This window comes from Anopheles merus, chromosome 2R (genome assembly GCF_017562075.2).
Source record: "Anopheles merus strain MAF chromosome 2R, AmerM5.1, whole genome shotgun sequence".
In the NCBI taxonomy this organism is placed as follows: Eukaryota; Metazoa; Arthropoda; class Insecta; order Diptera; family Culicidae; genus Anopheles; species Anopheles merus.
In genome coordinates, this window is record NC_054082.1 from 36,410,021 (window position 1) to 36,423,493 (window position 13,473).

The following is a 13,473-nucleotide window of genomic DNA, read 5'->3' on the forward strand; positions in this document are numbered from 1 at the left end:
TAAATTGCTGCTCAAAATTCAGGACTTTTAAAATAAATAGAAAAATTATTCGATCTTTCCGATTCGGTTCGACCCTTATCAGCACCAACGCAGCAACCGAAAACAACAACCGGAACCGACTTTGGCCGATTTGTTTTTGCTGTGCCCACCATAAACCCTTATTGATTGTTTCTTTACGCGATGGATTTCCGATGTAACTGTTCCGGCGACCGTCCCGCGCTTCCCTTTTGGCATGCTTCATTAGGCAATGGTTCCGTGCGCACTCAAAGTCGTTATCCTTTTACGTGCTCGGGCCACCGCTCTGCTTCAGCGGCCGTGGGTTGCCCCATCCGCCCAGTTCCGTCCCCACCATTCCGCCACCCGATAATGGATGCAGGAGGATAATTTTCACATCCTTTCTGATTAGAATACCCTGTTCCTGTGCGCGCTGCTTGACCGACCGGCAGGCAAAGTGGCAGCGCGGACGAATGAGTTGCAAGCGAACGGAACGCGTTCGGTGGAAAAGCCTACTGCCACTGATTGATATTCATCACTTCACTTTTAGCAGGATAATGCTGTGGGGCGATATGGGCCTGGGATGGCTTTTCTCTTCTGCTTGCACCGCATCTATCGCAGCATGGCCTCATAACGAGGACGGTGAAAAATAGTCATCGTTAATTTACGTAACGTGAATGGAAAGTAAATGCGTAAAAGGTACGCGTAAGGGCTGGGCACGCTTAAGCCATGGAGAAAACGAATCACCACCAGCCGAATGCTTCATCATTTAGATTTGGTCTGTTAAAATGACTGCAAATGATGCTGTTTGCAGGAGCGAAGGGGAGAAGCGAAAAAGAAAAACTGTATCAATAAATTCAAATAACATCTTTCTTGTCCGAAATCATCACCAGCAACCATGCGTCTCCATTTTCGAACACTTTCAAAAGGAAGTATGTTTTTTTTCGTTTTTCCCAGTCTGTGGTTTGTTTTCGACATTGTCTTAACGATGCGTGGCTGATATGGTTGTGGGGGATGATTTTGAAGGCTTCAGGAATCTCGTCACAAACTGAGCCGGCGTACGTATGCCACGTGCCCGTGTGTTCAGGCAAAAAGAGCCTGTTTTGTTTCTTCTTTCAATTTCCACCGACCAACAAAAGAGATAAGCCCTCGGAAAGCCCGGTTGGAGTAGAGGCAAGGCGTGTTTTTGCATTCTCACTCGCAGAAATGAAGTCGTACACAGGTTGAATGTTGAGCCGCAAGACTTTTAAATTTCGTTTTACCCCACAGCGAAATGTCACTGGAGGATCATGGCGATGAATGTATGGTTGAAATTCATCTTGTACACACAACCAGCGCAGCCTTCACACACACCAGCACGTCAAGCGTTTTACGCGGAAAAAAGCGTTTCCTACAGCATCATCTGCTTCTGACAGTTTGTGTTGTGGTAAGCAGCTAGATAAGAAGGTTCATTTTCTTTTGTCTCTTTTGCCTCTCCTTCCCTCACAGAGCTGATGTGTAGGCCAAACCAGCACGCACATCGTGCGGTTGCAGTTTGGGAAAGCTGCAAACCTGCTCTTTCGAAACAGCAAAGACCATTTAATGTACTGGAAAACATGTGACTGCGATTGAACCGAAAAGCAAACCTCTCCAGTGACTCTTCAACTGTGGACACGATTATGTACCGGCGTGTTCTATATCCGCACAAGTCTTTCCTGGAACGAAATGATATACTTCTGCTTGAGCATGGTACGACTTGGCTATATCCGGCGGATATCACCTTCGCTTCACTATTGCGCACTACTTCTTTCCATTCGCCTGGCTTCACCGGACCATAAAAACGGCTAGCCAGTACCACCGGTTTTCCGGTAAATGCATACTTTATCGGGGAAAATTTTCGTGCGGTTGAATATTGATTTGCAAAAGCCGGTTCAAGCCCTACTCAACGGTTCTGCCGTCAAAAGTTCTCCGTGCGTTCCGTAAACGTAGCCCCCGTAGGTAGGTCTGGTGATAAGTCAACTCGAAAGCCCGTACGCAGCACCGCAAAACCGCAGCATCCTTGCAGGATGTACCGTATACACGTGTACGAATGTGTACACTTGCAAAATTTACGAGTGCCCCCTCCACCACCGACGGATAAGGCAGACGTCGCGGTCGTTTTCCGAAACACACGTGTGCAGAAATTCAACGTACACCGGTGGAAAAGCGGTATCTCGCAGTCTCCCGGGAGAAGAAGCCCATCGGAGATTTATACATCGGTAAAATCAAACAAATTGTTCACACATACATACATCAGGCACACGGGTACGCAAACGTGACGCGAGGTTTCCTCCGCATTCTGCTCTCGATGGAACGTGCGCCACTTTCCGTTATGAGCTACACGAAAGAAAATGTGACACCAGTTGGGAGCGGAGGGACGTGCGATGCTGGGCGTGCGATAGCGGAATCAATCGTCGCGTTCGCGGCGTGTAAGGACAACGTGACAGTACCAGCGACGGTGGCAGAGTGTTAAAGTGTGCTAAGATAACATTAAAAGTAAGTTATCTTACAGCGCCCGGTGGTGTGGCGCCATGCTAATGTGCCTGCGGTCGGTACGCAATCAGGTAGAACATGCATGCCGGGGGAAGCTTCGGCAAATTTGTTGACTTGATGCCGTAAGACCCATTATCGGGGCGGTGTATCTATCAATTGAGCATACTGTTTTGTTCACTTATGAGTTGGGAAACATCTGAACAGCACTGTCTTCATAATTATGCTTCCCGGCAGTGTTCATGTAGAGGGGATCAATCAACATACATCAAACGTGCGAATTTCGCTTTCCCCCTCCTTTATAGCACACTGTGCGACGGATAACGTGTGTGCACGTCGAGAAGTGGGTGAGTTGAAATTTAATTTCCGGACTTTTGACACGCGGAAGTAAACGTGCTTAACCTGCAGTGCAAAAATTCAATTTCTAAGCTGCATTCGGTGAATTTCAATACGAAATGCAATGAACGTAAACGTGTTGCTTTTTTGTAACAGGATATTTAACAGGGCTAGAAAGGATGTATACATTTAAGGATAATGGAATATGTAAATTCGTTCTTTGAAACTGTTGTTTTTCGTTTTAGGATAATGTTTTTTTTTTGTTGTTTTGTTCCACCATAGAGTTGAATGGTTCAACATGTCGTTTGAAATATAAATGCATGCTCTATCCCATCACCAGTGGTGCAATATTTTATAGAACATTGAAGTAGAAAAAACGTATAGAAAAAATAAATATATTTTGATTGCCATTGTTTAAAAAACATTTATTGTATGTTCAAAGAACAGAAAAAAGAATCCACGATGAAGTTGGTATCTGTATCGATACGACGAAGAGTTTTGTTTTTGCAATGGTAACCTCACAATGTCAAATCTAACCTTATAAAAACCAAATACCGTGCATTGATACCCTTCAAAATAGCAGAATGTCACTGGCACTGCCGAATGGACAACGATTGTGAAATAAAATACGATTCAACGTCCAACGTTGCTTTGACAATCTAAGGGGGAAACATTCAATACTGAAGAATCCCATACAAAAAACGAACCAATCGATGGATCGGCATGGATGGATGTTTATGCTGCTTTTGCTTTTCAGTTCGGTGTTTTTTTGTGGTTGCTGTTGTTGTCGTTTTGCCATTTCAAACACAAATCCTCCAGCCAGGCTTTGGGATTTTGTTTCCTTAGGCTGTGTAAACGTGCGCGCCGCACTTCACTCACGCTGCAGTGTGCTTTGTTTTCGCTTCGATCGTTGGTTTCCCGCCTGTTGGGAAGGTTTTCCATTCGAATGAATAAATTTTGCACAACACAATCAATGGGCATCTATTTCTGTGGTTCGTCTCGTTGCTCGATGGGCGAAAAAGCTTCGAACGAAATTTACATATCCCTCGAGCAACTGCACCGTTTATAAAATAATAAACGATATTGTTATTGTCATAGCGTCACTATGCGTCGCATATGTTGGACGTAAGGTGTGCTTTAATGTTACCGAATTTAAGGATAAATACATTTCTGCCTTACCTTTGCTTAAAGTCGACCGATCGAATAGATAAGACAACGGGGCAGTAAAATCAATACTCCTAGGCGGTATAAAACAAAAGCCAACCGCTTGCTGCACATTTGCTCGTATCAATTTGTGTTTTTGAAGCAGGGTTTGCATCATTTTTCACTGGCCCTGCTTGCCTGGCCATGCCCTGGCTTAGAGTCGCTCATCCAGCTCACCGGGTCGGCGAGATGTAATAGACTTCCGCACAAATCTTTTCCAAAGGTCCAGCCATACCTATCAGCTATGCTGATGCTGGTCGATTCGATATGCTGCAGCGTCACTTACGCCCGCACCCTGGGATAAGGATCAAGATTGAGCGGAAGATGAGCGGACGAAAGGTTGCGCTCCATCGAAACGGAAATCGGTCCTTGGAAAGTGAAAAAAAACAAAAACACGACTCAGACTAAATAGAAGAGGCCGTGTAGCATGATATGGGAATGATGGCGGGAGGCGGTTCTTGCAAAGGAATCCTGTTATTGGATTAATCAAGGGTGGTTATCTTTCGTCCTTCCGGAGGTAGATCGCAAGAGAAGGAGAAACACTCGAGGACGCCGAAAGAAGAGCGACCAACGCACTGGAAAAGATCCAACAACTTTCCCTGCTTCGGTAAACTTTATAAACCTCCTGGGCGCAGTACCATCGGGTACGGCGATGAGGGTCTTCGGTTGGGATGCCCGTCGGGCTGCCCAAGTATGGATATTCTGTCCATTAAATCCTCCACGTCCACGGGAGGTTGCTTGTGATTTTGCTACCCTGCCTGCCTGCCTGCGATATGCACGATATGCTTCTTCACACTGGTTCTGCGTTTCGCTCGCTCTAGTCCGCTGCCGCCGCATTTCGATGATCCGCTTTCGCAAAATAACTTCCGGAGTAAACTGGGCGGCCATAAAAATACTTCTTTTATTGGCTTCAAATTGATCCCAAACCCGGGCCCTTGAAGTTGGATCTCGTCTAAGGACGTGCGTGTATTGGAAAGTGTGTGTGTGTGTGTGTGTGTGTGTGTGTGTGTGTGTGTGTGTGTGTGTGTGTGTGTGTGTGTGTGTGTGTGTGTGTGTGTGTGTGTGTGTGTGTGTGGAGCTTTGGCAGGGTCCATATTTTTATCGCTTTCGCATCTCGCCACAAACGCTGCTGGTGAGCTGAGGTGTGTCCGTGACGGGCGGACACCATTCATCTTACCGCCGGGTTTTACGATTACACGAGTGATGATGGATCCGATTGGAATAATTCATCTTCCGGTCGGGCCCATAAACATCATCGTTATCATGAGGTAGGCGATAAGTTTTATTGCGCTATGCTAAAACCGTTTCCCCCAAGAACAACGAAAAATTGCAGTAATTACATGTCATCATGTTATTTCCAGTGTGTTTTGTGGCAGGGCGTACGGTAGGGAATGAAGCTAAGCTAGTTGACTTGTGTCGGAACATTAGTTATGATTCACAATCGAAACCCTCGTTCGAAGAGCGTATGGAGCCATAAGCATTAAATTTCGATTGGAATTGATTTTTAGCTTCGGGGCAGTTTCGAGGTATTTCACTGCTGTTGCTAATAATATTTCCAGCTAATAGCTACCATGTGGGATGGAGCGAAGCCAGCGCACCAGGTCGGCAGAGAATAGTATAATGATAAGCTCTTATCCCAGGGCTCTCTGCAACGAATTAAAATGGTACTGCACGACGGTTGGTTCGGCCCGTGTTAACTAGAAGGCACAATATCAATCACAATCCTCGCCGGAGGGCAATAACATAATTAAACCGTTCGTTTCCTCCCTTGTGCGATGTGCGTATAGCGCAGCCATTTAATTATGAGTTTCGCATGATTGAAGATACCAAAAGCCGATTCGTTGGTGTCATTCTCATTCGCCGAAATGTACTTTGGTGGGTTATTAACCTTGCTAGCAAAAACAAACGTCATTCCACCAAAACTACTCCACTTGCGGCAGCATAGTGGAACCACCTCCAGGAAGCCCTTCTGGCACATTTGTTTGAAAATTAAGCTAAAAAAACGCATCCGTGCAATTTTGCACAAACAAATCACCTGTCATTTAGAAAAGATAATTTAGGCTAAGTAGTAGGGCGGCGTTTCGGCACACCTGATTCTGTTGAAATTATGTTCTGCCCGCACGGGTCCTGCCCAAGCTCATCAGCCGCTTGCCGCGTTTGTGCTACACCCATTTTCCGGAATGCAGAAATTGCACCCCGCCCTGTACGTACAACCGCTAGCAAGCCAGCAGGAAATGCACTCACTGTATGAAGCTCTCGTAATTTGCAACTTTATCTAAGCACAATGTCGAACCTTTCGGGGCGACACCTGGCACCAGTGCTTCGGTTTCAAGTGCACGCGAACAAGAACCCTAGCCGCCTAGGTGCCAGGTAGACGTGCATCACTTTGTCCCACGGGTCTAGTGCGAACGGTTTGTTACGATGCTCGCTTTCGCATTTGCCCCCAAAACGGCGGCAGCACTCCAGGCTTTGGTGCTGGTGCAGGCAAATGTGTGCTCCCCGCAGCATGTAAGGGGTTGTGCTACATTTTGAATGAGCTCCAAATTGGAGTGTCACCGAGCAGCGAGCATTCTCTTTCTCTCTTTCTCTCTCTGCGCTGCACGCCAGGTGGTTCTGCAACGACATGTGCATTAACTTCTCCTCGACCATCCGTTTTTCGGTGTGGCAAGATGGCTTCATTACGGTACGGCTCCGGTGTAAGCAAATACCGTTCAGCCAACGTCCATTGTTTGCTTTCCTGACGGCGCAAAGGCGCAAGGTGCAAAGAAGCACAAATGCAGTCCAGAAGACACATTTGCACCGTTGGTTCCCTCATTATGTTACTGTTGTAGGCGTCGATTCTTTGAAGCTGTTATAAGGAACAGCGCCAAGCCTTTCGCCCATTTTCTCGGTGGATCGTCATGCAAACTGTCTAAAGTTCCTGCAGCGCAAATGAGAACCCTTTTGCTTTATGTCTTAGCTGCACTGGAAGGTGTAATATGCGGAGCAAGCATTCACTTTGAGCCATTTTACTTACCGGAACTGCTGCTGTTACTGTTTCGACTCGATCGGTCGTCATGAAGTCCCATGCTGGTTTTCATCATGTTATCCATCACACTCGCTATTTCCATACTAAACTGACACACCCTTACACCCACATACACACATTCACTCACTCATAGACACACTAGCTTATGCACTTCACTGCAGTTGGGTGAATTAGCTTTCAAAGAACAGAACTATCGTATCTTTCTTTTACTATTTTGCACCAAGTTTTAATCATACAATATCACTTAATCAAGATCGTCACTGCTATAAGATTCGTATTGTATAAGATTAAAAAACTAAAGTTTATTACTGCTGAAGAAGATATGGTTCAACAAAAACAAAATATATTTTAAAAAATGTTTTATAGAAATCAACCACTACTCTTTATTTAACTTATTTTCACAGGCTCAAAGCAGATGTGTTTGATTAAAACGACAGGTTTAACACAATATTATTCAAGATATAATGAAAACACACATGACACAGTCAAATTCTTTTCTGAAAATAGAACAAAAAATAGAATAAAATTTATTAGTTTTGGTTTTATCTGGTAAATTTCTGCTTAATATAAATATAGATCCTGTCGACCTCAGTTTCAGAACTAAAAAAATGAAAAACAATAAAAAATAGAACCCATAGAAATGATCAGATAAAACATGCAAAGCGCAATACAAATATCGTACGACCATTATGCATAATAGTTTCGCGCATTAACTTGTATGGTATTAAGCTGTCAAGGACAGTACAGCAGGTGGCACCCAGCAAGAAGCCAATGCAACAACACCAGCGGGTCAAGTTTTTCCTTCGCCAAAACTTTGAAGCTCGCCAAACGAGACATCTCTACCCTGACCAGCAGCACGAACTCTTGCCCGAGTCGAACGACTGGGTGGAAGGGAGAAGTTATACGACACTTTTCCAACCCGTCGTTCGCCTGCAAATGCATCGTTTTGTAATGCTGCTCTAGAAACGGGCATGTTTATGCTAGCTGCTGGGTGGGGAGCAACGTGAGGAACGGTCTGGGCTGCAGCAAATTATTTAAAAAACCCCAAGCGGCAAAGTTATCGTTTTGCATTGGCAGTACAGATGATTCAATTTATCAATGAGGAAGCATGAACTTCGTCAACTTCGTTATCAACTACGGTGCAACTGACAGTACCACCAGCAGCAGCAACAACATTAGCTCCTCCAACGCACCAGCTGGAAGTTGTGGCATAGTTGGAAAGCGTAAACTACTTTATTCTACACTCTATTTGCTTTTGTATGAAGCCATCGTGATAACGTTTAGAAAAGTCACTGTATTTTACAATGGACATAGTTTAATTAAATGAAATCGTTTAAACCCGCACTTTTGAGGAATTTGTAATTAGACATTAAGATAACCCCGAAAAACAAACATTCCCGAAACTGTTTACGCACTGTTGCAGGATCATCCGAATTTAAAATAAAATAATTTGAAAGGGTTTTGTAAGGAACACATTAATAAAATTAACTTTGTTCAATGAACCTTGCATGTATGGCATTTATAAGCACAGCGATATTTAGTTTTAGTATACAACAATAGGCCCGGTCTGGTGGTACAGACGTCAACTCGAAAGACTTAACAACATGCCCGTCATGGGTTCAAGCCCCGAATAGACCGCGCCCTCATACGTAGGTCTGACTATCCTGCTATGGTAACAATAAGTCACTGAAAGAAATAGAACAATAACCAACATTGAAGGAGAGCACGATTTGGCGAATAGTTGCTCTTTAGAAAAGTGCTTAAAAATAAAAGTTTATACCGTGTATTTGATTCGTTTCCTATCGTTTTGCCTACAGTTTCCTACAGTGTCCTACAGCTAGCTATAAAATGTTTGAATTAATTTATTCATAACGAAAGGCAACTGGACAATGTTGTATGGAAGAAATCAAAATTTTATATAAATTACTATCTATAGCATTTCTGGTGTATCTCATTGCATTATAACACCTTCCCAGGAGGGAACATGCTTCCTATGAAACAAAATAAATAAAAGCATTCATAGCATAGCATAGTATTCTATAAAGGTGCTGTTAATTATTTAATTCGTTCCAACTAAACGAGAACAGACACAGCCAACAAGCCTTGCCGTTAAGTGGGCCAAAATCGTACCAGCACTCGAACGAAACAAACCATCAACACAAAGCTCATCGAAAAATCCAATTTGCAGTCAACCTTTATTCCATTCAGCACCCCATTTAAGGGAGAAAAAGGGGAAGTTACCTGTCTACCAAATTCCCACCTACCAAAGAACAGACAAATTGGTGGTGGTGATGGTGCACCGTTGACATGGGAATTCATTAAGCAAAAATCCCATACACAGTCCATTGGTGCGCTGTTTGGACATTCCCGGTGGTGGCACGATGTTTGTTGTTGCATGTTGACTTTTTTGCCTGGAACAGTGCCATATATCTGGTTCTCGCGAAACAAAAAAAAAAGAGCGTGGAAGAACGAAAAAATGCGTAATCTGCAACATTTTATCGAAACGACGAAACAATCAACAATGCAAATGGCAATGTTCTGCGTATGTCAATGGATCGTTGCACAATTTGACATGTTCCCACTGGTAATAATTAGTATCAAAAGGGCAGTTACATAAAATAAAGAGAAAAAACATTTCGTACAGTGTTTCCATAAGTCCCAGTAGCTGTTGGGTATTAATAAAAATGGCAAAATAGAAAAGCGATTTAAGCAATCAATAACTTTAAACCTAGTATAAACTGTTTTGACACTTTAACTTTTGTTGTGATCAATAAAAAATAGCTTTACATACCCCATAAAATAAACCCACATTAATCGCATTCCACCTTAGTAACACTAACACACCATGCGACCGTTATTTCATAAAACTATGCAAAAAGAATAAAGTAATTATTAGCCCGTACGCATTCTCGCACTGTCAATGACTGTCGTGCCAAGCTTACTTTTACAACCATTGAATCGCGTAGAACGGTATAATGGCAGCGCAGCGACCGGCAGCACGTGCGAACGTAAAACTATCTCTGTTGGTAAAACCTCATCTCGGGGAAAACCTCATCAATCACGAGTCCACGTGCCCTGCCGCGCCTCTACGTTCGCCACTTGATAGCGCCGCCGAGCAAATGAATGAAACTCAATACCGTCGGGTTGTTTTAAGCTCAAAGCGCTCTGCATCTAACATTCGCCTACCCTACCCCCCAGCCGGATTTTGCGTTCTGCGGATGTTGGTGTGCATGGAAAAGTTCACGCTATCCAAGCAACCGAAGGGTTTGGTGCAGGAGGAGCAGCAAATCCCGCCACAGGGACACTGGGCCACTGCACGATAGTGGCTGGACTGTAGGATGAATCGGCTACTCGGCTACAGCCACGGTGTTCGGTAAGGTATAAAATAGCAATTTTCAATTTATATCAATTTTAAACCCGGCAATCCAGCTCCCGGTTCGTTCTGCCATCTCCCTTCTCACCCAATAAACTGCCAAGCTGCTGTCAAACCGATGGACAGCGTTTACCTTGCACCGCACCAGCCGCACCGACCCGCCACGGGTGATTTGCTCGACCTGTGCGAAGAATTTCCGGTTGATCGGTTAAAATTTCCTCACTTTATCCAGCATCGACCCGACACGGTGGTTGAAAGAATGCACCCATGGTGAGCGGTATGGCAGAGATATGGTCGTGCGAAGGAAGGGGGGGGGAGGGGGGAAATGCTGCAACATTGCACCATGCGAGATGCGCGCTGATGAAAAACAGTGGCAAACCGCCGCTCGGAAAAGCGTACCACCATCATGCGGGAAGCAAAAGCCACCGAGACCAAACGGCTCTTACAGATAATCGTGGCTCCGAGGGGAATTGGCGGAAATGCTGAAAATTCGCATCCGGCGTATCGGTCGGTATGCCGGAGGGTTGCCAGTGTGGTTCAGTAATGTTCCCCTGGCGATAAATGAGTTATCTTCTTCACACGTAGCTCTGTTACCATCGCCAATGCCCGACAAGGGGAACCGCTGTCACAAAAAGACAGCATTTTATCACGATCGTGGCTACGGCATCGGTAGAGAATATTGGTTGTCGGTTTTATCTCTAGACTCATTATGGTGCACATTACATTTTCTTGTTCCAGCTGAGCGGAACATGGCGGCGGTGCGAGATAGAGTAAGATAAATCGATGCACTAAATTGGTTATTTTCCTACGATTTGTTTTGTTATTTGGGTTCAAGAGGGTGGATAGTTAAAGGTGACAATATTTCAAATTATTTTCAACCGAAATCCAAAACTGTTTTAGAGCACGTAATCATTTGGAAACCACATAGAATTTAACCATCGTACAGTATTAAATAGCTAGCCAAAACCAGTTCGCCTTGTAGTAGACAAATTTTCACAAACATAGGTGGTGCTTCAACTTTGCCAAGAGTTCAAATTAAAGCCTTTCACCCACACACACCTACACATTCCCTCCGTGAGTGTCAGTGATGAAACATCCTTAATGAGCATAATGCAGTGGGACGTACTTTTGTGTCTAATTGTTAAAATTAATCTTTCGAAAAAGCAAAACATTTTCATCATACAAACTCTATCCTTTTCACTCGAGGTGTTCCCCATTTATGCTACCTCCCCAGACGCCCAGCAACACAGCATACAAACAACACAGCCAAACGAAAGTATCGCCACAAAAAGCATCCCCCTTTGGCCACAACATTAGAAAAACACCGAAAATCCATCCACAGCTGGTCCCTTCTAGCTGGATCCGTTATCGTGCGTTCCCACTCGTACAGCCACACGGCCTTTGAACGGGTGCATTTCGAGTACCTTCCCTTTCACTTTTGCCATTCACTCACTGACTCGAACATACACCAACACACTAACGGCGGTGCTAATGTAACAAAACCTCACAGGGGACCGATACCGAGGGTATCCTTTTTTGTGTTAGCCCCTCCGCTAGTGCACACACTCTATCATTTCCCGGATGTCAACCATTTCCGCAAATGTGTTGTACCGGCACAACATTTTTGAGTTTTTGGTCCCTTTTCTGCTTTTGTCCTATATTTTTTCTTTCTTTTTCCCTAACTCTCGCCCGCTCACTAGTCAACGACGTCAACCTAAACCCCTTCGAGGCTTCTAAAACCATGTTTAACTCAAGGGTTTGCGGCTCTCATCCTGGGGACAGTTGCCGGTGGAGCAACGGATGAGCTAATTAATTTTGTTTCGTAGCTCTGTCTATCGTGTAGGTCCATCGTGTTTCATCGAATGGAGCCTTTTTGCTGGCTTTTGCTGCCGTCAAGAGTTTCTGGAGTTTTCCACACAATCTCCTTCCGATTCTATCGCATGTGGGTGATGCGATAATACACTTGGCAGTCGGCCGCTGGTGGTGGGCGGTACATGGCTGTTTAAACTGCGAAACAAAATGACATAACCACAATCAATCCTTTTGCGGGGTTTGTGGTTTACAGTTTGGGAAATGGTTGTGTATAAAATGAGGAAAATCGGATGAAGGCTGTTTTTTAGGAAATAATTAACGACCATTCGCTATGGGAATGCTACTAACGAATAGGAATCACTACTTTCTAGTTTCGAAATATTAGTTTCAAACACATTATATGAAACAATATTGTTACTAAACGCACGTTTAACTATTCTAATATTATATATTGAGATAAAACTGTTCCACGGAAAACAGTGTGGACAGAAATCGAGATCGTCCGTTCTTCCGAATCTGACAGTTTTTTACTTTAAAAGGTGTATCTATGAGTTTAACACTTTATCATAGTTGATTGATAATATTTCAATTAAGTTCACTTTTATTTTATCTCTATACTTCACAGTTGCTATTTGCCTGAACCACGTGCTTCGCTTTTTATCTTCCGTCTAACGCACACATACATTGTCCTATTGATCTCGCTGTCATAGCATCCAGCGAGGATGATCGATGTGCGTCTATAGCGGTCGGTGCACTACTCACCGATTACATCTAACAATAGTTTTATGACAATTTATAACATATCTTTTAACCATTTATTTAGTTTATTCGCTAAAAAACAGTCAAGAAATACTGAAGCAAATTTAAAGATATCTGAAAACTATATTGACATTTTAGGAAAACATTTTCTATACAAAGTATGGTAACTGTGTTCGCTGCTAGTTAACAACATACCCATTTGGGGTTTAAGTTTCGTATGTACCGAGCCCCTCATACGCTGGACTAGCTATCCTGGGTTAACAAAACAGTCACAGAAAGAAAAGTCCTTTGGTAGCTAATGGTTTATGGTAGGTCTAGGCCAATTATGATTCTTGCTTCAAAATAACTGTATTTTAATATATGTTTCACAACATATGATAATCTTGCACGATCGCAACTTTCCGTTTACGTACATACGTCAAAATATCTATACAGAAGAAATATGTCTGAGGCTTGCTAA

At 43.7% G+C, this 13,473-nt stretch overlaps 1 protein-coding gene across 1 annotated transcript in view; it reads right to left on the reverse strand.

Moving 5' to 3' along the window:
• The window catches only part of LOC121588949 (KH domain-containing, RNA-binding, signal transduction-associated protein 2-like), a 28,217-nt gene extending 20,651 nt beyond the window's left edge, over positions 1–7,566 (reverse strand). The window contains exons 1-2 of the mRNA XM_041907418.1: positions 7,546–7,566; positions 7,058–7,332 (exon numbers count right to left, since the gene is read on the reverse strand). Coding sequence (XP_041763352.1) covers positions 7,058–7,151 — 94 coding nt within the window. The 5' untranslated portion in view covers positions 7,152–7,332; positions 7,546–7,566. The remainder of the gene's footprint in view (positions 1–7,057; positions 7,333–7,545) is intronic.
• Positions 7,567–13,473: the final 5,907 nt, after the last annotated feature.